We start from the raw sequence: 25,260 nt of genomic DNA, 5'->3' as shown, positions 1-25,260 counted from the left end.
TAAAAAAGTTCCCAGTGAAATGCTTATCTTGTTACTGCTGCTATCAAACTAGCCAACAAAGCATCGAAAGAAAGGATTATTACACCATACACTTGTAGAGATAAGCCACAGTGTTCCAGTAAACAGAAACTCGGTTAATAGTTTTGCCAGGTGATCTATTACTTTCGCCACTGGCACCAAGAGCCAGAGAAACAATAGACGCTTTACTATGCAGAGCCTAGGCTTCTGATTGGCTGTAGAGGTTCGTCAAGTCATCGCACTCCACCCCAATCCGCGATAGAAGCTAGAAGTTTTTGCGCGAGAGAGTGTCTGCTGTGTAAACTCACTGTGCGAGCGGATTATTCATGCACACGAAGCGCCGAATCATCTGTACTGTGATTTTACCTCAGCTTTAGGACTTTACTTCACTCGCTCTCTGTTGGTCAGTTCATTGACTTTAGGATAAAACTCAAAAAGTGAATCATGACTCAGTTTAACAAGGGACCAGCATACGGGTTATCTGCGGAGGTTAAAAACAAGGTAAACTGAACTTTATTTCTTTGTTTTTAATATTCATTTATGCATGTGTACGTTTTTGGTATGTATGTGGATGTGGTGTGTATTATAGGATCAGTATTTGGGAATATTACTGTAGGCTACTTTTAAAAAATGTTTATTGTGCATGATACTACTATTGTTAGTTTGTTTTTAATATGGTTTAGTTTAAATGTATCTTTTTTTTTGTTTGTTTTCCATATTTTATTCGTTATGTAAGACTTAAACATGGCCATGAACGTTACATTGAGTCTTTAAGTGGTGATTGGATCATTAATAATAACAATGATTAAATAATAATACTAATACTATTTTATTTAAATGATCTTTTAGATGATGTATTGTTTAGTATTGAATTAAGTGGATAAAATGGAAAATTTCCATCTACTAAGTTAGCATCCCCCAATAAAAAAAGTTTCTGATATAAAAAACATGTTAAATACATCATATGAACAACAGAAAAGAGAGATATTCTCCTCAAGTTGATCACAGAGCCAGTTTCGGATGTTTTAGATTTTTAATATGGCTCTCATATAAAAAGATAATTGAGAAACTAGATGTTGTTGAGTGAAAACGTCCTCATCAAAAGTAGCAGGAGGGTCATTTTGGGAAATCATTGGTATATCATCCCTCATATTGATCAGACAGGATGTTGTATGCAATAAAGCCAGTGATTCAGTGTAAAGAATGACACTCCCATTCAGATTTCCTAAGCATGACATCATCAGTGCTATTTTAGACTCAAGTAATCTTAGTTTGAGTCTCAACAGGTAAATTAAACTATTCTTTGGTTGAGAATTTAATATTTCACCTCTGAAGTGAACAATCCTGGTAGGTCTCTTTCATCCAACCCCTTCGGAAGTAAGGATTTCATCTTGGAATTTTAGGCATTCCTAAAATGTGACGACAGTGCTGGAACAGCTGTGATGTGTATAATCCGGTTCATTCAGCTTATGGCTTTGATCTGTCAAAGTGTACATTGTGAGAATGCCCTATTTAGCTCAATTATTCAATGTTGCTTTTTACAGCCAGATGCTTTACAAGAAATATTTCACCCAGAAGTCAAAATTCTGTCATTATTTACTCACCCTTTAATTGTTTCAAACCCTTATGACTTTTCATCAACACAAAGAGAGAATTGCAATGAATCTGGAGGTTTCAAGTTTTAGAAAGAATGCAAAAACACTAAAAGTAGTCTTTATAACTTGTGTGCTAGATTCCTGGTCTTCTAGCTTTGTGTGACAAACCAACAAATATTTAAGTTGCTATTCTCTGATAATCTTCTCTTCAGTGAGCAGTAAACTGCTGCATCCAGAATTGTTGAGTTCAAGAATCAAATCAGTTTCATCAAAATGGTTTTGTTAAACTGGATGAACTGATTCATTGAAAAGATCCATCTCTAAAGAACGATTCATTCACAAATGGCTACTTCTCTCATGAACGTTCATGAAGGTGTCAATCATGGCTTCAGAACATGTATGACGATACTTTCATGTTGCTTTCTTGCCATTTTTGAGCTCCGGTCCTCATGCAATTTCAATGGTCACTGAAAAGCATGGACAGGATGTTGCTCAAAAATTCACTTTTTGTGTGACGGAGCTGAAAAAAAGTCATATAGGTTTGGAAAGACAAGTAAGTGATGACAGAATTCAAATTTTTGGTTCTTTTATGTATAAAATGAAAAGCATGTGTCTGTTTCTAGTGGAAAGTAGTTCCATTACACCATTTCCCCTCTTAATCCATGACTTATTTTCCTTTTTACTTGTTTGGACAGTGAAAGGCTACAGGAAAAGTGTCCTTTTTGCATGCTTACGGGTCCTTTTTTTGAAGTTCACTTATGATGTTTATTGCATTAAAGAGTTGTTGATCTTGGAGAGTACTTGTTCTTGTGTAATACTAGTAAAACTGACTTGTAATGCTGACTGTTCAGGCATTTATCAGCGAGTTAATGTATATTCAGCATTTTGAAAATCCTTATATTTTGCATTTCACTTATTGAGCACATATACAAAAAAGTTTAAGGTTAGTAAACTTGAGTTTTTTTTTTTTAAAGAAGCCTCTTATGCTCATCAAGTTGATCAAAATACAGTAAAAACAGTAATATTATGTAATATTATTACAATTTAAAAGCTGAATTTTCATCATCATTACTCTAGTCTTTAGTGTCACATGATCCTTCTATATGCTGATGCTCAAGCAACATTTCTTATTATTATAGATGTTAAAAAATGTTGTTACTGCTTAATATTTCTTTCTGGAACCTATGATACATTTTCCAGGATTCTTTAAATGAATAATAAGTTCAAATTACTCAATAAGTTCACATTTTATAAGCAAACTTTTTTTTTTTGTTGTTGCTATTCATATGATAAATACCAACCTTTCAATCAGTATTAACCTGGAACTATGGGAATGTCCTTAACCTTGTTTATTTCAAACCTTTTATAGGTCATGTGCTTTCCGAGGACTTGTTTGTCTTGTTCCTTGAGTTTCATCAGCACTCTGGCTCTGCTGAAAGCTGAGAGCTGTTTTCTGCCTTTGTTTTCCTGCAGGCTGGACTTTGGAAATGTGGGAAGTCGAAGCTCACCGTGAGATTTAGAAATGTTAGTTTCCCAGTACATCAGCCTGTAAATGTCAACAAATCACGCCACCTTTTCAAATAGAATTATTCCTTTAAAATAGAAGCCACAAATGACATAATAGAAAGGATGTTTTACCAATCAAATTAATGACTCTCTCGGGTTATGTAACAGCAGACACAAGGGGTCGTTCGTTACGGGCTTGTTGCCAAAGCATCATCCTCTGTTTAAATTCAGCACAGTGAAGATATTGTTCAGGCTGGTTTATTTTTACACATGGAAGAGATGTCAATTAACGACCTATTTTTATCATGACCATTCGTGTTATATTATATTAATCACATCAGTTGTTTTACCATGTTGTTTTCCTTAGACAGTAGATAGAAGAACAACCATTCCTGAATGAGAGCCATTGGAAGCCATTGGCAATGTTCTTTAGAAATGTTTTTGTTTAGTACAGTAGTCTCTGCTCTGTTTAGTACAGTAGTCAACATTTGAAGTGGATCAAAGCCTTTCATCAAAGTTGTCCTAAAACCTTCTTCTTAGGACAACTTAATTCTTAGGACAAATTTGATTAACTTTTTTGATACACTTAAAATGTTGACTACTATAGTTTAATATATTGTCTTGTACGTTGCTTCCAAGATGGAGCTGCACGATTCTGGATAAATTGAGAATAACTTTTTTTTTTTTTTTTTGTTTCTAAATGGAGATCACACTTTTCCCACGATTCTGAGCATGATTCACTGGCTCACTCATAAATGCTTGTTTCATAACTGGATGAATCAGCATCTTTGAACGAATCTCTTCAATGAATGCTCAATAACCACATACATTTTTTTTAACCATCACTTTGTCGCCACCTACTGGTGTAGCAATGTAATTGATACAATCATTATTTGAAGCGGTAAGTTACTTTCAAAAGGTGATTTGCTCTATTTATTTATTTGCGCTACCATAGACATCAGTGTTTATATCTGAACTATAAACTTTTATCCCAGTACTTCAGGAATAACCATACAGTGATGCTAAAAGACTGTTTGTGAAGCTGTTTCATACCTATACATGATAACTGCTCTCACTGGCCCATCGGCAGCGCGTACACATTTGAATGTTCTGGTTTTTGTCAAAAGTTTAATAGACACAGAAGAATCGCTGTCAATGAGGAATTAGATCGCGCGGGTGTTTGAATTCGAGATCACAATCTTTCAATGATTAATTGTGCAGCTCTAATAGAAATATTTTTGATTTTGGTAGCTCTGTTTAGTAGTTAGTTTAATACATTGTCTTGTACATTGCTTTCAAGGCTTTTCCATTGTCAGGGTATTAAATATGCAGGAATTCCCCCTGAAATGTTTGGATGTGGTTCAACTGATACCTTGATTCTCTCAGGCCTGGGAAAACCTTTTCAGGCTGTAATAAATTTATATTATTCTTGGCTCTCACGCTCATCTCATTCTGCAGTTATCTTAACTGCAAGACAGACATGCAAGCCTTTGAAAATATGCCAGAATTGGGGCACAGCTCAATCCTCGTTGTCCTGGGAGAGGCCGAAGGTCAGAATAGGGCGATCACAGCGGTTTTTAGGTAAACCCAGACCTGGTTAACTTGACGGCTTTGATCCGTCGCTCTTTAAAGCCACATTCCATCTCCGCAGAGTAAAAACACTTTTACCGCCATACTGTGACTGCTGATGGGCAGCGGGCCCAGTGAGGGGCCATTACATTCCCCGCAAAGTGCTGATCAGCAATATTTTCTAGGATTGGATGAGGCTTTGCAAAGTGTGGCCACAGTGATTTAACCCTGTGTTGCCATTTTAGGAAGAACAGGAAAGTGTGTTTTCCTGAGGCTATTGTTTGCCGTCTATTGTTCAGCAGGATCTTATAACAGTGTAAACATAGTCAAGGCTTTTTAAAGATTTTAAAAGAACACTTATTCAAGGTTTGAAAGCCTTTTAGCCAAAACTTTTTCCCCCACTCTGAAGCATTTAACAGCTTTGTGGTGTGTCATTTTGTTATTGTCTCATATTTGGTGATGATTACTGTAAGTTAAGCCTCATTATTATTACCGCTTGGTGTTTAACTCATCCCATGGCGCACATGAATGATACCAAATCATGCGGTTTATTGAGAAGAGGTGTGCTATTACTATTTAATTAGACATCAGCAACCACTCAGAAATTAGAGCTGCACGACGCAAAAAAACGCAATCTCGATTCAAACACCCATGCAATCTTATTCCTTAAGTTACAACGATTTGTCTGTCTATTAAACCTTTGAAAAGTAAGATTACAGCGATCATTTAAATCTGCGTTGGCGCTGCTGCTGAGCCAGAGAGAGCAGTTGTCATGTAAAGATATAAAACAGCTTCACAAAGTCTTTTTTAACATCGCAGTATCATTATTTCTGTCTTGCAGTAATTTAGATTATCACAGCTAGAAAATGTTTATAGTTCAGATATAAACACTGATGTCTACAGTAGTGATCAAAATAGAGTAAATACCCTTTGAAATGTGACGTTTCAAATAAAGATTGTATCAATTACATCAATACATCAGTAGGTGGTGACCAGTGACTGTTAAAAATGTATTTGTCATTCAAAAATGCTGATTCAGACAGTAATGAAACAAGTGAAGTCTTTATGAGCGAGTCATTGGATGTTTCATTAAAATAGATTTTTAAAAATATTCAAATTAATTTTATATTTTTAAATAGACTGCTGTGTTTAGTTGTCTGTTAGAAGTCATGGGAGAATCGTGATCTATTTAAAAAAAATTGATTCTCAATTTATTCAGAATCATGCAGCTCTACTAGAAATTACTGAAAACACCCTAGCAACCAACTAGTAATGCTGCAGCAACCTTCTTGAAATGTAATAGCAACCATTTTCTTCATAAAATCTAGTTAGGATGGGCTCTTTTAACTTAGCCACCTAGCAACCACTGAGAAGACCCAGACAACCATCTAGCAAAATGCAAGCAACCAATCAAAACACTCTAGCAATCACCTAGCAACTGTATAGCAATGCCCCAGAAACCAATCAGAAGAACGCCCTAGCAATTACCTAGCAACCACTCAAAACACCTTAGCAATCACCTAGCAATGAACCACCTAGCAATATCCTAGCAACCAATCAGAACACCCTAGTAATCACCTAGCAATTCCCAAGAATTTGCGGTTCAGAATATTACACATATTTTATTCATTAAAAATATAAAGATCTCGTAAGGGTAGGCTCTTTTAATTGAAGCCAGTAAGTAACCACTTAGCAACCACTCAGAACACCCTAGCAACCGTCTAGCAACGCCCTAACAACCAATCAAAACACTCTAGCAGTCTTCTAGCAAAGGCCTAGCAACCAATCAGAACACCCTAGGAATCACCTAGCAACACAAAAGCAACCATCAATGTTGCCAAGTCAGCATTTTTTCCACAGAATTGGGCTACTTTTACACTGTTGCCGTGGATTTTAGTCTGCAGCTTGAAGCGAACCCAGTGATTGGGCGGGTTTTGAAAAGCAATTGGGATGGTTTTGTCACGCAAACCTGGCAACCACTCAGCTATCATCTAGCTATGCCTCCCCTAGCATTGCTGAATGAGACTATTACACAAAATGTAAAAATCTAGTTACTACTATTTTTCAGGATAAATGTTGTCTGTCACTTGTGATTTAAACAGTTCTTTTTCGTATCCGAAAACCCAGTTGAATTCACAGGTATAGTAGAGCAAATCTTTCCATGTTGTCTGTTCCGCTGGGTATTTCCAGAGCTCATGGTTAAATATTGCCTAACACTGGCTGAACTAGTTGCTCACATGCTATTAAGTAGGCATGCATGATTTCAGCACAATACTCACAATTATTCAGAGAAGAAGGGTAAGTGAGTGCGTTCTTTTGTTTAACAAGTTTATTTTTGCAAGGTAATGCTCTTAATCATTCTGTAAACTGACTTTTGAAGCTGAGTTAGTTTTGAAACAAAGAGGATTTTGTTCGAGGATTGTAGATGTGTTTCTCTTGTTTCTAAACTATATATTTCTGTGTTTGTTAAAAACCCAAGGTGAAAAGGTCACCCCTCCCCTCCTCCATTGTCATCACTGTTTTATCGATCTCTGAGGGACTGTTTGTCGAATTGATCGTGTCACGTTGAGAGCCCTTTCTCTCCCTGACCTTTTTTTAGTCAGATGTTTGCACGTTTTTTGTGCTGTCATCAGTAAGCTCTCAGAATTATAAGTGGGGGAGGGGAGTTAGAGGTCAGACTCCAGCGGGATCAGCCCACAACCTTCCAGAATGTTCTTCTTCCTCAAATGCCTCCAACATCTCCATCAAGGGTCACTTTTCCACATTTTCTCTCTTTTTTTTTTCTACCACTGGCTGGTTTCCCAGTGGACTGGAAGGAAGGACAAGACAGGCACATGGTTCTCCAATCTTTCCTCAGTCTCTCTGTGGAGCTCTTCTGTTCTTTCCCCTCCTTTTGCCAGTTTTGATTTTCCGATTCATGTCTAGTATAAATCACCCCAGTCAATGGCTTATTATATCAGAGATATAACATTCTTTGTCTCTCACTACATCTGAAATCATCCAGTGCTCTTTTGAACTATTTGAAGCATACCAAAAGTTCTGCAGTCCTTCAAAGATGAGAGACTGTGTACGGTTTAGCTTTTTGTCTGTCATTATAGGAGAAAAGTCATCTCGGCTGACCTCAAATTACACAAGGGAACTGCCACAACACCCCACACACCATTTTTTCCTAGTGGTCTCACATTCTGACTGCTGGGCTTTAGTGTGGGAGGATTTCTGATTGATCTTCAGCTTGCTCAGAGACCTTCTATGGAAGTTTATGGGCCCCAAGCTATATCTTAAATCCCTCAGGAGAAATAAAAATAGGCACAAATGAGACAGTTGTTGGCATACAGTAAGAGTTTAGAGCTGAAACATTATTGTATCATATTGAAATCACTTTGGTGATTCTGAGCACATATTGAGACATTGTTGAGACCTCTTTCATAAATGTTGTGATTCTACATTATTATTATATTCAAATACCATTGTGTTTAAATAGTATAATACCATAGTATGTTCATGGAACTTGTTCAATAATCAAGGTATTATTACCATAGTGCCACTTTAACTGTTAAATTGTTTCCCTAAGGGGCTTTTTCTACCTGATTTGACCCTAAAAAATGACTTGTTAGTAGAGTGAAGTTCATATTAGTGTTGTTTACTTGAAAAATAATTGGGTTCCGTAAGATTTTTTTAGGAAATAAATACTTTTATTCAGCAAGGATGCATTAAATTGATCAAAAGTAACAGTAAAGATATTTACAATGTTACAAAAAAATATTTTACTAAGAAATGCTGTTCTATTAATCAAAAAATCCTGAAAAAAATAAGAATGAACCTCATTGGTTCTTGCAGAAGCTCAATTGTGCTGCGTAACACACTTGAATGAACCTCATAGGTTCTCGTATGCGTCAAGCAAACTTGCTTGAGCTTCTGTTTACATAAATGATGTGTGCATTGATGAATGTTTACATGTGAATAAAAGCCTAAATTCAGTTGGTTCATCATATAAAGCGATCAAGTCCCTTCAGAAAATTTGAACTAAACCACTCAATTCATGTGGATTAGTTTTACCATCTCTTTATGAACATTTGGAAGCATCAAAGTGGTAGTTGCGTAGACTGTCAATGGAGGGACAGATGAACGAAAGTCTTATGTGTTTGGAACGGCATGAGGGTGAGTGAGTAATTAAAGGCATTTTTGGGTGAACTAACCCTTTAATATTACCATGATGACCAAAAAAGATTGCTGTTAGTGCACATATGCGATTAGCATAGAACCTAAAACAAAAGCTGAACACTAAGAGAACTAAGGAAGTGTCTCCGTGAAAATTCTGAAGAGTTAAGGCTGTGTTTGTGCTGGAAATAAGGCTTGAGATAGCAGACAGCTTCTCGAAGGACATGAGGAAAGCTCTTATCATGTTTTGGCTGGATAGTGAGACATCTCCAGGAGCCTCTGTCCAGTGCCTACCACTGAGAATATCTTCTCCACCCGTTTTCCTTGTATGTCTCTTTGTCCCTTTGTCTTAATAGCCACATTTAGCTTTGTCTTTGTACAGTCTGACCCTGAACACTGAACTTGAAGTGGAGCCTCCACTTCCTGGAACTTTTATTAATAGCTGCATTTAATGGGTTTAAACTTGCTGTATTTAAATGTCCTTTTCTGTATTTGCATAATAAAAAACTGTGTAAACTGTTTTTGAAGGTTTATACTTGAAGCTGAAGTAGCGTTTAGCACTCATGAAGAAGAAAAACATACTTTGAGGGTCTATATTAATTAGAAGTGCTTGCAAAGGCATGCTTAGCTTTTACTATTAACTATTTGAATAACCACTTACTAAACCCTACTATTAAACTTTCATGCCTCAAATCATGCAGCTTGTTAAGTAGAAGACTTACTTTGTCGCCTACTGGACAGTAAACAAACTAAACATCCATTGAACGCGCAACTGAGGCCATATTTATGACCAGAATATAATTGAAACAAGAATGGGCTCTTTTGACCAGTAAGCAATTACCTAGCAACCCCAAAGCAAAACCCCTCCGAATACCTTAGCAAATGCCGTAGCATGCTTTTTCACAGACAAACAACTAACGTTTCATTCGGGCATTTTTTTAAGGATCTAGTTTGTTCTGTTGTTAGTCATACTGTAGTTGTCCATTCTGAGCACATTATTCAATGTCAGCAGGTCAACGGTGCTATTTACAGTCAGAAAAGTCCTGAGAAAGAGCGAAACGGCCAGAATAGATTCATGCGGCGACTCTTTGTGGGGATTTTATGCTCTGTTGCTGACGGAATCGCATGACGGCGTTGAATAACATGCTTTAAAACAGTTCTATTCATAAAGGAAAAATCCAAATGAAGCCAGAAAAGAGTTTTTTATTAGCAATCTGATTTAAATAAGCTGCATTTGATGATTTTTCGTTTGCTCTAATGTAGCTTTTAACAGACAAAGAGGCATTTTTAATGTTTCAAACTGCTGTTTTGGTTCTGTCATGTGTTTTGAAGTCAAACATGTTGTGTGCGAGGATCAGCAAAGTGTATTGACATTACAGTAGGTGAGATAAGCATGTGACACATAACCATAGAATCTAAAGGAAGATTATCGAGGACAGGTTACTCTGATCCCGCAGAGCCGGTTTGACTCATAATTGACTGATGTGTATTGGCCGACTCACTGTTTGGCTTATTTCTTCTCACAGATCGCACAGAAATATGACCTACAGAAGGAAGAGGAGCTTCGTTTCTGGATCGAGGAGGTGACCGGCATGCCGATCGGAGACAGCTTTCAGAAAGGCCTCAAGGATGGCGTCATACTGTGCGAGTGAGTTGGTAAACATAAACATACTTGGCCATGTGGGCAAGGTTTCCCTGCTGAAAAAAAAAACAGTTTAAACCAGCCTAAGCTAGTTTGCTGGTCTTGGATTTTCTCCCAGTTGGTCTGTTTTTAGAGTGGTTTTGGGCACTTTTCAGCTGGTCAGAATGGGAGACCACTTGTCTGACCAGCTAAACCTACTAAACACCAGCTCTTTCAGGCTAGGAGACTATCAAAACATTTCTTGTTTGAGCGTCCTGGCCAGATGTAATGACAGTGGCTCAACCAATGACATGAATTTGGGGCGGGACTATCTATTTAATTGACCAATCATTATTTTCTCAATTCCATTTGGTGATGCTAGTAGCACTGAAATTACACGCTTGACCTCTAATGTGCCCATACAAGAAGCTTATATATATGTGATGCTTATGGAAAACAAAATTAATTGAAATGATTGTTTTTATTCTTTTCAGACTGATAAACAAACTTCAGCCTGGATCGATAAGGAAAATAAACCATACACAGTTAAACTGGCATAAGGTAACAATCTCAGAGACTCTTGAGGTCTTTGTTTTCATCCAGATCAGCCCCTTTGAAAAGTGAGAAGCGTTTTTCTTCCAAAGTGACTTACAGTACAGTGTTCAAATCAAATTTTTGGCAAATACCAGGACAGGCAGCTGAGAAAACATGACGCACAAAACAGAAGCTCCTAACAACTGCAGATAGACCCTTTAGTATAAAAGCTCTGAAGAATCTGTAAGAATAAATGGTCCCATTCATGCATCTTCGATTCATCTTTAACACTTTTATCTGAAAATGAGGTAACCAATGATTTTTCTGAGAAACATACCCTTACTGTTACCATTGTTCCCTCAGCTAGAGAACCTTGGAAATTTCATCAAAGCCATCCTAGCCTACGGGCTGAAGCCCAGTGACATCTTTGAAGCCAACGACCTCTTCGAAAACGGGAACATGACACAAGTCCAGACCACACTTCTTGCTTTAGCCAGTATGGTACGTCTACTAGTCCTTCAGTTTTGGGGAAAGTTACTTTTTAAAAGTAATGCGTTACAATATTGTGTTACTCCCTAAAAAAGTAACTAATTACATAGTTACTTTTTATGGAAAGTAATGCTTTACATTACTTTTGCGTTACTTTTTCTCATCTGGGCTGGGCTTGTTTGTTTTGTAACAACAAAATAAGTTCTATTTTTGGCAAATGTAAAGGTCCTTTCAAACCAAAAGTGAAGTGAATTGTGTTTCACTGTTTTTGTACATTTTGAGGAACACCGAGTCCATTTTTGTGCGAGTGAGATGAGTAACGTATGCTCTCATTTAGTCTTGAACTACAATAACCATCATGTTTACACAGTGAACACAACACCTCTGCACTTACTCTCGATTTCTCTCAACATGGGGACAAGAGAGCTGTCAGTCAATACATGGGAAAACAAAGTAACTTGCGTTACTTATTTTAAAAAATTATTCTGATATTTTGTTGTAAATTTAAAAGTAATACATTACTTTACTAGTTACTTGAGAAAAGTAATCTGATTAAGTAACTTGCTTTACTTGTATGCGATACCCCCAACACTGCCTGCTGGACTTGAGTCTTTTGATCGGTATTCAGTAAAGCCCTTATTAATAAAAAGTAAAAAGTGATTTAAAGAAATATTATAAATAAAGAAAGGCTTTCCTTGAGTAAAATGATGGCATTGGGTTTAATGTGCAATCACAAAAAAAAAAAAAAAATTTTTTTGACATCTTAAATTTTGCAAATATGAAACGTTTATTTCTTTTTCAACAGGCAAAGACCAAAGGCATGGAAACAAATGTCGACATTGGTGTGAAATACGCAGACAAGCAGCAGAGACATTTTGATGATGAGAAGATGAAGGCTGGCCAGTGTGTCATCGGACTTCAGGTTATAGACACTTTTACTGGAACACCTTTAAATTTCTACATGAATATCATTGTTTTTAGAGGAAGCCTGACCACAGTGTTACCTCATTTGATTTGTGACGGGGCAAGAAGGGAAGACGCATTACAAATTACTCATTTAGCTACTGCTTTTATCCAAAGCGACTGAAATAACCTCAGGTTAGGCTACTCAAGTCCACAATAGTGATCGATAAAGAATTGCCCATTGTAGGGTTTGAACCTAAAACCCTTTCATTACAAACCCAAATTTAGAACCAAAAAGCTAAACAACTAGTATCAGTGCCGATGTGCTGCTGGGAGTAGTTCATAAAGATTAAGGTTGGTTGGGGAGTAAGGTTGACCATCTAGGATCATCTATAGGTGATTATTGAAGCACTTTTTGAAGTGTTTCTAACTTTTGTTTCAGATGGGAACCAACAAATGCGCAAGCCAGGCTGGTATGACCGCCTACGGGACCAGGAGACACCTTTACGACCCCAAGACACAGACAGAGAAACCCTACGACCAGACCACCATCAGCCTGCAAATGGGCACCAATAAAGGAGCCAGCCAGGTACACCCAAAGACATACTTTGTCTGTCAAGTTCTGTCAAGTCATGTCAAACTCAAAAATGACATGTTTTTCTTGTGTCTGTCTCCCTTTAGGCTGGTATGTCTGCCCCAGGCACCAGGAGGGACATCTATGACCAGAAGGTAGCTCTGCAACCAGTGGACAACTCCACTATCTCATTGCAAATGGGAACCAATAAAGTGGCCTCTCAGAAGGGCATGAGCGTGTACGGGCTGGGACGGCAGGTTTACGACCCCAAGTATTGCGCCACCCCCACAGAGCCAATGATCCACGCCAATGGCAGCCAAGGCACAGGCACGAATGGCTCAGAAATCAGCGATAGTGACTATCAGGCTGAATATCAGGAGGAGGAGTACCAGGGCGAATACCACGATGAGTACAGAGGGCACTACAACGACCAGGGCATCGACTACTAGAGAACTGTGCTGCGCTGTTAGTCAAAGCAGTATTAACACAATGTATATCAACAGAGCAAGTTTTTTGCAATGCCTTTTGCTTCTCACAGTTACCCTTCCCCTCCCAGCGCATATGTTTGGGTAAAATGACCGTGCGTGGTGAGATATCTAAGATCTGCCATCCTAGAGGTGTTTGTCACATTTACCGTAGCTCAGGTGAAATTTTGCGAGCAAAATCCAGCCATTGCAATAGTAATCCACACAATTGGGAGTTTTGCGTGAGGGCAAAAACGTTCAGATTTCACTCATGTTCAAGCTGCTTGGTTTAAAAGTGAGTGTTTTATACATTGCTACGCTGTTTTTTTGCCTGCAAAATTTCATTGAAATATCGCTAGTGTGACCGCACATTAACAACGGTGAAACTGATCTTTTATAATTTTTTTAAGTGTTTTTTATGAAGTATGGAGACCTGTAAAGAGAATATTCTAGTTTTGCAGTACGATTCTTTGTTTTATGTCCCACGCCTTGTCTATTGAGGTTTTTTTTGGCCTTGCATCACAGAGAAAATCAGTATCGCTATTTTTAAAGCTAATCCACCATTGAAATCCCGCTGTGCACCAACGCATTACAGACTGCTATGGACTGAAAGCCTTCCGAAGACATTCCTTCCTAAGTCATTCCTTTTAGAATTCCAAATGCCTGGAAATTTTACAAATGTTGGCGTTTTAAAGATTAGCTGACTGGACGACCAAAAACATTCTTATATTGCTTAGTTTTTTGTGCCATAATATTGGAAAAAAATCTTCCCCATTGTATTTATTGCCCTGCTTTTCATTATAAACCTTCTGTTATATGTTTCTTTTATGAATACATTTTATGTTATAAATAAAGTATTGAATGTCTTCAATACTTGGTTCTCCATGTATTTCTATTGTTTTGACCATAATTGCATTTAAATTTAAAAATGGCTGCTTGATAATCTATAAATCCTAATTGATTTCAGTTTCATCAGGATTAAATAACACATTTTTCCCTAGTGGTCAGAGCTCTTTGCTGTTGCTTTGTAAAGCTGAGGTGTGGTTTCTGAAACGGCCCCGATTTTGTTATTTGGTTCTTTGCTCTTGTATCTTTTATTAGGGTGAATTAAAGTGGCACAGAGCCTCAGATGTACGCTGACTCTGCCCAAATATCACAGTGGAGCCATAAATCTTGTGTTTTTGAGGCTAGCCTCAGAGGCGTTTGGAAGCTGCTCCTTGTGTCGATAGCCCAGAGTTTCTGGAAACAGTTATATAACCACACAAAGCGGTGAAAACCAGAATCTAAAGTAGAGCAAGTCAGTGTCTGTGCAGCAATTCGTAGAACTACTGCATTTTTTTGCTTGTATTCTTACAGATTTTTGGTTTTAAATGAATTACTCATTTGTTTGTGTCTTTGGAAATAATAATAAAAAAAATGCCCTGCCTCTTTGCATTCTAAACCTTCATTTAGGTTAATGAAATGCTGCACTTGACGACTTTACCGAGTTCAGCCGACGACCGTAGAGGGATTTGGAACGGGTAGTGCACTGCTGAATTGAATTACGCTTCCCATGCCATGACCTTTCTCCATTCTCATGGGCCGCAGTGTCAACCGAAGCACGATGGAATGGTAAAACGGTGTGATGGGGCTCATAATGGAACATTCCAGAAATATTGGACTAGTTTGAGCTGGGTTGAGGCTGCAGGCTTGAATCGAGATCAGAGGAGGATTTATATGTGCAGCAAATAACATGTTAGAGTTGCATGTTGCATTCTGGGTCATTCTGAGATATGTAACTTAATGCCAAAACATTATTCTGTTTCCATAGTGATTCGGGCCAATGAATATGTAGTCTTCAATATGTAGTAATTGCTTCAAAAAAGCACTCGTGGTTGCGGTCACAAATAAAGAACTGAGTCTACTAATTTAAGTAACGTGTTAGTGCTAAATCTGGGTGTCGGTGAACTTTGTTAAACTGCTATTGTGTAAGTAATTCAGTCCACATGAGGGGATGACCACATAAAAGTATAACCGTGCGTACAGGACAGTGACCGAGCAACCAATCGGTTTCATGAGAAAGCAATGGCATTCACTCAAGTGCTGCCCCCTGCCCCTCCCGACTAAGTTACTCCGGCATAATCAGCGCTTTGTGCTGGCTGTGGAATCCGGGACAAAAACGCAAGACTCAATTATAGAGAAGGTCTGAAAATGACTGTTACCGCAGCAACCACAGAAAGCCTTTAAAGGCAGACGGGAACTTAACTGGTGCTGCAGCTTTTGTATGCTGCGTCACGCTGATAACTATGCCACCCTGTTGGCTCTTGAGGAGCCTGGGGCAAAAACTATGTGCAGTCTTCATCACTGTGCCAAAGTTTCAGAGTGTGCCATGAGTTAGTTAGTGTTGTTTGCAAAGGCAAGCGTCACTATTATTATTGCTCAAACAAACTAAGTATTAAAGGGTTAGTTCACCCAAAAATGAAATTTCTGTCATTAATTAATCACCCTCACCTGTAAGTCATTCGATCATATTCAGAACACAAATGAAGATCTTTTTAATGAAATCTGAGAGCTTTCTGTCCCTCCTTCGGCAGCCTATGCAACTACCACTTTCAAGCCCCAGAAAGGTAAGGACATCATTAAAGTATTACAAAATATTAAAGGTGACCTATTATGCCCCTTTTTACAAGATGTAAGATAAGTCTCAGGTGTCCCCAGAATGTGTCTTTGAAGTTTCAGCTCAAAATACCCCATGGATTTTTTAATTATACCATGTTTTAACTGCCTATTTTTGGGTGGGAGAAAAAATTTGCTGATTTGGTGTGTGTACCTTTAAATGCAAATGAGCTCATGCTCCCCGCCCCCAAGCTCGCGATTCCAACACACTGAGGCATAAATAATACAGAAGAAGCTCACACAGCAAATATAACTCAAAATGGATCATTACAAACTGTTTGTGATGCAGCATATCAGATCACTTAGGTGTGGCATGTAATTTGTGGATGTTTTGCACCGACTCAACTCACCTTCCTTCGTGTACCTTTAGTAATCCCGAAGACATTCAAATGTGATTGATCAGGGTTGTAGCTAAACTGTGTAGCATAGCTGCACTCAAGGACCAGTCTTACTGGTACACCGTTGTTGCCTGCAAAACAAAATGGCGGCGGGCTCATTTTTTGACATGCTTGCAGAGAAAGGCTTACCAAAACAAAGTTACTGGGTTGTCCTTTTTCACATTTTCTAATTTGGTAGATGCACCGAGGACACGATTATAGCACTTAAACATGGAAAAAGTCAGATTTTTATGATATGTCCCCTTTAAACTCCCTGTACTCTCGTCCTGTGATGCTTTGCAAACTCTGCTGTGTGCGTTCATGTGTGTTGAAGGAGGCGTGGCTTTCATAGCTAGCTTGCTATTGCTAGCCACTCCGAAATTGCCTACTCTACCTTTAATCTCCAAAGCGTGTTCACGCAACGTCTACTCTCACGTCAATGCAACACACATGCGTCTCGTGGTGCTTTCATGAACGTGTATTGGACATTAATATTTTGTAAATAAAGTAATAAATATATTTTTTTGTGCAAACAAAGCACTCATGTCGCTTCATGAAATTGAGGCTAAAACACTGGAGTCACATGGATTACTTTTATGATGTCTTTACTACCTTACTGGGGCTTGAAAGTGGTAGTTGCGTAGGCTGTCAATAGAGGGAAAGAAAGTTCTCAGATTTCCTAAAAAAGATCTTCATTTGTGTTCCGAAGATGAACGAATGTCTTACAGGTTTGGAACGGCATGAGGGTGAGTACGAATATTCCGAACACCATAGCATCTGTATAGCAACACAATAAAAACCATTCAGAACATTTTTGCAACCAGATAGTAATGTGTCAGAACACCCTGCATAGCAAACCAAAACACTAGCATATTGAAAATATCAAAATATAGTATATGATTCTAAATTCACTAAAAATGTGATGCAAAGGTAATGTAAGATATGAGCTTTGCTGAATGTAATGCTTCACAGAGATAAAGGTAGCTGTCTATTGTTTTTATGTCCCAAAAAAATAAATATAATAAAGGTGGCTAGCTAACAGAGAGGCGTGTTGTGGACCCAAAAACAATAAAGAATAAAAGAAGTGGATACAGCCTGGAGTTCATTAGCAGATCACCCCAGTTCCTCAGGCTGAGCCTCACTGCAACCAGCCTGGAATGAACAGAGGGGGGAGAGGATGAAGAACAAAGATATACTGATGCACGCTTGGAGGAATTGTGACTGCTGATCACCATGGAATTCACTCCTCGCTGGTGAGAAAACAGGCCTGATGAAAGATCAGTGAGAATACGTGGGCGAAGATTGTTTGTTTGTGCGACTCTCCAGGCCAATATGAAATGGGTTCAAGCAAAAAAGCTGATCAAAAGCTGGCCGTTTTTCTAAAAATCTGGCTGCGTTTGCTCTAGGAATGCATTAAAATGTTGTCTGTGTTTTCACAGATTGCACAGATTGAGAACTGAGGCACAAATTGCCTCAGTTTTCTTTTAAGCAAACCATTTCATCAATTTAAATGTATATTACACATTATTACGATCATTATTATAGGTGAACGATTGAGAAGTGGGCTTTAATGAGAACCACAGACGGTTTACAGCAGCTCTCTCCCAGTTTAAATTTCCCTGGATACAAGCTGAAACCATGTGTCCGTGACATCTGAGACTTCCTCACATGCCTGTGGATATTTTTTTTAGCAGAACGCTCACATTCCCTGGCCGCTCAGACTCTACGGTTTTCAGAACGAAGAGTTCAGTATTGATTCTGCTTTCAAATCCAAACCAGTGGCCTCTAGCCATCTCAATTTATCCCGCAGATATCCATCTCTGAAAGGGAGGGATCTTTTCTCAGCAGATAGAAGGAAAATCATGCTGTGTGTTGGAATGCCAACGGTTTTCTTTATTAATTAAAAGGAGTTTCTGTTATAGTACCTCCTGTTAATCTAAAACAGCTGGATTTGAGTTGAGAATCATATGTTATCTTTATGAATTCCTAATTTTCATATGTACTGAAGCCCGAGCAGACAAAGGCAAAGTGAGAGCGTTTCTGGTTTCTGGACTACCTGTAAACTATGCCGCAAGTTTATGACATCAGCTTCTGAACAATGAAGACCACATTTCTCCAGTATGATGTGAACTTTCTCACATTTAGTCAGCTTATAAAAGAGAAGGTAAGACTTCCTCTGTTTTACAACCAATTAGTCAACTAGTTTGTTCTATTAAAAGGCGGAAAACAGCAACAGCATACATGAATTATAATCGTCCCAGACTTCATACAGAGGAAACCACACATGGGGAATGTTTCATAAGACTTAAAGGGATAGTTCACCCAAAAAATGAAATTTCTGTCATTAATTACTCACCCTCATGTCGTTCCAAACTTGTAAGACATTTGTTCATCTTCGGAACACGATTAAAGATCTTTTTAATTAAATCTGAGAGCTTTCTGTCCCTCCATTGACAGTCTACGTAACTACTAGGGATGTCCAGATCCGATCACATGATCGGAAATCGGGCCCGATCTTGTGGTTTCAGACTCGATCGGAATCGGACATTACCTCCCGATCAGGACTCGGATATACAGCTATGGAAAAAATTAAGAGACCACTCCTAGTTCAGAAATCAATGTTAAGTGGTCTCTTAATTGTTTCCATAGCTGTATATGTATTAGGGGTGCAACGGTTCTCGGTAAAAAAATCGAACCATACGGTTCTCCACTTACGGACGGCACTTGCACTGCGGTCCATCTCGAATGACGACGCATCTATTGGTTAATATGGTTTGTTTAAAATAGCAACGTGGAAAACAGACAGAGTTCAGATAATGTATGTTTCAGTCGATGGATGCACAAAACGTTACAACAACGATAATCAGAAAGCGTGGACAAAACAGTCACTCTTTGTAAACTGTTAACTGTGAGTGTCGTCTGCTCTAATGTTCAGTCATTTACGTCGTCATCACCCGGGTGTTGATAGCGTGCGAGCGCAGGTGAGACCTGAACAGCACACTTTGCTGTCTGTATTTAAACTAACTCATTTAAGCCTTGCTGATTTAAACCTTAAAGAACAAGACGCGAAAGAGAACTCGCACGCGCTGTGAGAAGATTTGTGTGCGCTCATCCGAAGCGCGCACACGCTTATTCCAGTCAGCGCGCAAATACTGAGTTCTCTTTCAGGTCTTGCGCTTCGGCGGCCACATTCATACAAAAATTATGTCAACATGCCCGTCCTAGCGAGTATCCTAGCAAACATAGTCGGTAATGTCTTAAGTGAACGTATATTAGTCGAGAAAGACAGCGCATGTGGAACAGTATATGTACTGGATCGTGCATGTCTTAAAGGGAAAACAACTATTCCTGCTGCCTGTATTTAATGTTAAATCAAACAACAAAAAACAAAGAAATCACTCACTGCTCTTGACTGAATAGTTTTTGTAACTTCAATAATGATTAATCTTTATTTATTTTATACAGTAAAGATAATATGCAGTGATATTTTATATTTGATTTCTATTTGAAAACTGAATACCTGAAAAACCTGAAAAGCACTGTTCCTGGATCTGTTTTTTCACTCTTCTTTATTCTTTTTTATGTAGGCTATTAAGTATCGGATCGGGACTCGGTATCGGCAGATACTCAAAATCAAATGACTCGGACTCTGACTCGAGGGCAAAAAAACGTGATCGGGACATCCCTAGTAACTACCTCTTTCAAGCCCTAGAAAGATAGTAAGACATCATTAAAATAATCCATGTGACTCCAGTGGTTTAACTTCAGTTTTATGAAGCGTCACGAGTGCTTTGTTTGCGGAAAACAAATTGACCACTGCATTTACAAAATATTAATCTCCAACGCACATTCAAGCAACAATGTCTGCTCTCGCATCAACATAACATGCACATTCAAGATTAATATTTTGTAAATAAAGTGGTAAATTATGTTTTTTCGCAAACAACGTACTGGCTTCTTTTCATAAAATTGAGGTTAAACCACTTGGGTCACATGGATTACTTTAATGATGTCTTTACTACCTTTCTGGGGCTTGAAAGTGATAGTTGCATAGCTGTCAATGGAAGGACACAAAGCTCTCAGATTTCATTAAAAGTATCTTTATTTGTGTTCTGAAGATGTACGAAAGTCTTACGGGAATGAAATGACATGAGTGTGAGTACGAATTTTCATTTTTGGGTGAACCAACCCTTTAATAAAAAATCAAAATAAACAATTAAATAAACAAATATCTTTCAGTTTAAGTGAACACAAAATCGATAAATTAACCTTATTTACTTTCTAAACACTTTCTTGGTCTTATTGTACACATTTTTTTTTTAAATCTCAATTTTAGAATGTTTAGATATTTGTACTAGAAAACAAGAGAAAAATATTGATTCATTTTTTTGCAGTGCAATAGCCAAAGATTTTAAAGGTGCCATCGAACGTTTTTTTACAAGATGTAATGTAAGTCTAAGGTGTCCCCTGAATGTGTCTGTAAAGTTGCAGCTCAAAATGCCCCATAGATTTTTTTTAAATTAATTTTTTTAACTGCCTATTTTGAGGCATAATAAGAAATAGCGACGGCTCTTGTCTCTGTGAAGAAAGAAACGATGGTAACTTTAACCACATTTAACAATACATTAGCAACATGCTAACGAAACATTTAGAAAGACAATTTACAAATATCACTAAAAATATCATGATATCATGGATCATGTCAGTTATTATTGCTCCATCTGCCATTTTTCGCTATTGTTCTTGCTTGCTTACCTAGTCTGATGATTCAGCTGTGCACAGATCCAGACGTTAATACTGGCTGCCCTTGTGTAATGCCTTGAACATAGGCTGGCATATGCAAATATTGGGGTCATACATATTAATGATCCAGACTGTTATGTAACAGTCGGTGTTATGTTGAGATTCGCCTGTTCTTCGGAGGTCGTTTAAACAAATGAGATTTATATAAGAAGGAGGAAACAATGGAGTTTGAGACTCACTGCATGTCATTTCCATGTACTGAACTCTTGTTATTCAACTATGCCAAGGTAAATTCAATTTTCAATTCGATGGCACCTTTAAAGATCTTTTTAAGGAACATTTTTTGTTGAAGGCCAAATTGAGTCTTCAGTTGTTTGGTTCTTCTGAGATTAAAAATATTCTTGATCTTACATTATAGTTTCTTTAAATCAGCGTATTGGTTGCTGAGTTATTTAAATTTCCTGCTCATAGATGGTTTTCTAAGCAACTGGACAGTAAAAATTCTTTATAGAACTTAAAATGGTTCTCTATTGACTGCTAAACATATTTCGGGTCTGTTTGTAACATTGTTTTTCAAGATTTTAGATGTAACACGTTGGGGATGTCATCTGAAAGCAATGGAAACACATTTGCAGATGCATTAACTTTAGATTTACACAGGCATTTATGGCCCTGGGGATTATGACATGCTCTCAATTTCTATAAAAGTACTCTAGATAAATCACCAGCCAGTGAGGAATGTCCTCGCACATCGAGAGGGAAGAGTAGCACACATGTGAACAAAATCTGAGACAAAGTGGTGGAAAGGAAATCACCGTTCACTTTGGCAGTCAATCCACTGGAAGGAAAACAGACCTTCCTACTGTATATATTTTTTTTGGTGGCTGGCTGGCATCTTGCCAAGGAGTCCAGTCTGTTGCATGAGAGCCATTTTGAATGGCTTTGTTAAAGAGGAATTCAGCTGAAGAGCTCAGACATCTCTGGTCTGAGTAATGCAAAGGTTCTGGAACATTACATAACCTTGCTATGAGTGCATACACCACTGCTCTCTTTCTCCCTCACACACATCAGTATTTTTTTTTTCAGAGTGCTGGACTGAGATGGAGTTGACCCAAACAGAGGGTTGTCTGTAACTTTGAGCCTGTTCTCCTTTAAGGGAGGAATGTTTCTCTGGTCAAACAATCAGTCACGTTGCTCAGGCTTTCAAGAATGAACAGAACTAGTTTTGATTAGTTAGTGGTTCTTACTAAAGCAGCATTGTTGTTGCTCATACTTACAGTGATCTTTTACGCCAGTGTTGCCAAATCTGCGGTTTTCCCGCGGAATTGGGCTACTTTTACACCATTGCCGTGAGTCGTTTTTCTTGTCCACGGGTTGAAGTGACTCCACATAACATGATATTTAGTCTCTGGAATGCCTCACCCTCATTTCGTCCCACTCCCGTAAGACCTTCGGAACACAAAAAAATAAGATATTTTTGATGAAATCCGAGTTTTTTTTACTCCCATAGAAAGCAATGAAATTACCACATTCAATGTCCAGAAAAGTACTAAAGACATCGTTAAAATAGTCCACGTGACTACAGTGTTTCAACCATAAAAGGTTAGTTCACCCAAAAATAATGTCATTAATTATTCACCCTCATGTCGTTCTAAACCTGTAAGGCCTTCATTCATCTTTGGAACACAAATTAAGATATTTTTGATTAAATCTGATGGCTCAGTGAGGCCTGCATTCACAGCAATGACATTTCCTCTCTCAAGATCCATAAAGGTACTAAAAACATATTTAAATCAGTTAATGCGAGTTCAGTAGTTCAACCTTAATATTATAAAGCGACGAGAATATTTTTGCACGCCAAAAAAACAAAATAAGGACTTTTCAACAATATAGTATTAGTGATGGGCCGATTTCAAAACACTGCTTCGGAGCTTTGTGAATCAAATCAGTGACTCGGAGCGCCAAAGTCATGTGATTTCAGCAGTTTAGCCATTAGATAGCAGATCTGAGTCGCTGATTCGATTCGTAAAGCTCCGAAACAGTGTTTGAAATCATCAGGAGTCACAGATATTCATTTTGTTTTGTCTGATATGTTTTTTTGAATCTCAAAATGACGGCACCCATTGACTTCCATTATATGAATCACAGAGGACCACGGTTTCAGCTATAAATCTTCTTTACTGTTCTACTGAAGAAAAGAAGTCACCTACATCTTGGATGGCCTGAGGATGAGTACATTAACAGCAAATTTTCATTTTTGGGTGAACTATCCCTTTAAGGCGCAGTCACATTTACTGCTGTTCGTGAATTTTCATGGGCGAAATCCATTTCAATAGGGAATCTGTTCACCAATTGGGATTTTCATGTGAGAGAGAAATATTTCTCCATGCAGATTTCATAATGGGTTCAAGTTGGTCACGCTTTGCTGCATTAACTTTTTTGACAGCCAAAACATATTGGCATTGTGGTAGCCATTTTTTTTTTTTTTAATTAATCAAGTATTTTTATTCTTAATTAATTTATAAGATTTAATTTAATAGCCTTATTTTAAATACTCCCGTGTCAGTCAATATGTCAACTTATATATAGGCTACGATCTAAGGAGCACTAGATGCTTGATTGATTTCTGACAGATCATTTCTTTATCCCTCCTGCTCTGATTTCACCAATTCAGCCATATGACACAGTATATTTTGCTGTGTGTCTGAAGTCAGTAAAATGATTGTCATGTTCTGCATGAATGATGAGAAAACGGAACAAACTAAGGCAGTTTCTTTTTGGCATCAACAGACAAAAGTGTTAGCTATTATCTACTTCACATGCAGAGATTTATAGGAATTGGATGTGTTAACTTGGCCAACAAAGGCTGGGGATTTTCCGTAAAGTACTTTAGCATGTCTTAAAATTGAGCATGTCAAGATATCCACACCATGGGTTAACTAAAACTTAAACCATAAAATATTTTTCTCATTACTTGAAATGAAATAAAATATAAAAAAACTTACAATTACAAAGCAACATTTTTCATTTTCAATTAGTTTAATTTTAAACTAAAACTTTAAAATACAAAAACAAATTCAAAATATGAAAAACTATAATATTAATTAACATAATTATGTATTATAATTTTTTTTTTTTTTTTTTTTACATGACCATGTAGGTGAGTACTGGCGAAATCGAACATTGAGCCTGATTTAACATATCCACTTCCAATGTTTCCCTCCTGAGGCCCCAAAATTGATTCCAGAGATATAACTTGACACTCATAAATCTCTTCGGGCAGCTGGAGTTCTAGAAATTTCATATTGTTCATTCAGCACAGTAATTAATAAATATTAAATCCTGTTGTCAGGCCTGTTTCATTTTTCCTGTATGTGTTAGCTAAGTTAGCCCACTCTCTATTTCCTCAGGAAAAGGCTCGGAGAATGGAATCCTTTCCACATGTGACCTAATGAAGTGGAGGGTGGAGAGTGACACAGATGCAGGAAAATCATGTCATTGTGATGATGGATCTGGATCCTTGGAACCATAAACTAGTTTTTGTTGGATAGTCAACATGAAAATAAAATGTATTGTATTAATCAGATTGCTGTAATAATCTGCCTACAGAATTCTGTTCTATTTAAAGTGGAAAGTATAATAATGCTGTATCAAGTCTGTGCTTGTAATTCCTGCTCAAAATCACAATCACACCACTATGTAGACTGACTGCTCTCTGGTGGAGAGTAGAAGAAATTGCATTTTCATTATTTGTGTGGGTGTCATGTATAGTACAACAATGTAATGTGGATTTTACTGCCTCTTGGCACCTGTACAGATGCTGAATAATCATCTTTTCCTTCCCTTGTACTGCCAAGATGGTTTGGCACCTGTCTGTTTTTCTGAGATATGGGAACATGTTTGATGCAAATTTGGCAGCATTCTGCCAAGTGTGATGAAAGAGCCGTTCTAATGCCTTAGTTAAACCACAACAGGGGGTTAAAATGTGAACATCCCACCTATTTGGTCAATATAATGTGAACATTGTGTGTACTAACCAAACTTCAAGTTAAAA

General features: G+C 37.8%; 1 protein-coding gene and 1 long non-coding RNA gene across 4 annotated transcripts in view; one reads left to right on the top strand and one right to left on the bottom strand.

Annotated features, from left to right (window-relative positions):
• Window positions 1-25,260, bottom strand: part of LOC137013428 (uncharacterized) — a 40,262-nt gene that overhangs the window by 8,229 nt on the left and 6,773 nt on the right. For all 3 annotated transcript variants that reach the window (XR_010893727.1, XR_010893728.1, XR_010893729.1), the window contains exons 2-3: window positions 22,484-22,655; window positions 16,437-16,555 (exon numbers count right to left, since the gene is read on the bottom strand). This is a non-coding gene — a long non-coding RNA (uncharacterized lncRNA). The remainder of the gene's footprint in view (window positions 1-16,436; window positions 16,556-22,483; window positions 22,656-25,260) is intronic.
• On the top strand, window positions 255-14,304 carry cnn3a (calponin 3, acidic a). Its single transcript, XM_067377238.1, has 7 exons — window positions 255-519; window positions 10,373-10,494; window positions 10,962-11,028; window positions 11,365-11,502; window positions 12,296-12,412; window positions 12,836-12,982; window positions 13,075-14,304. The coding sequence occupies exons 1-7, from the start codon at window positions 463-465 to the stop codon at window positions 13,414-13,416; spliced, it is 990 nt and encodes a 329-aa protein (XP_067233339.1). The 5' UTR covers window positions 255-462; the 3' UTR covers window positions 13,417-14,304.

This window comes from Chanodichthys erythropterus, chromosome 23 (genome assembly GCF_024489055.1).
Source record: "Chanodichthys erythropterus isolate Z2021 chromosome 23, ASM2448905v1, whole genome shotgun sequence".
Lineage (NCBI taxonomy): Eukaryota > Metazoa > Chordata > Actinopteri > Cypriniformes > Xenocyprididae > Chanodichthys > Chanodichthys erythropterus.
Note: the sequence above shows the minus strand (reverse complement) of the source record. Positions and strands in the feature narration are given on the sequence as shown.

Excerpts from the sequence above, each read along its gene's own strand:
- cnn3a (XM_067377238.1), top strand. The coding sequence starts at position 463 with ATGACTCAGTTTAACAAGGGACCAGCATACGGGTTATCTGCGGAGGTT. Across the intron at positions 520-10,372 it reads CTGCGGAGGTTAAAAACAAG|ATCGCACAGAAATATGACCT; the intron begins GTAAACTGAACT and ends TTCTTCTCACAG. Across the intron at positions 11,503-12,295 it reads TTCTTGCTTTAGCCAGTATG|GCAAAGACCAAAGGCATGGA; the intron begins GTACGTCTACTA and ends CTTTTTCAACAG.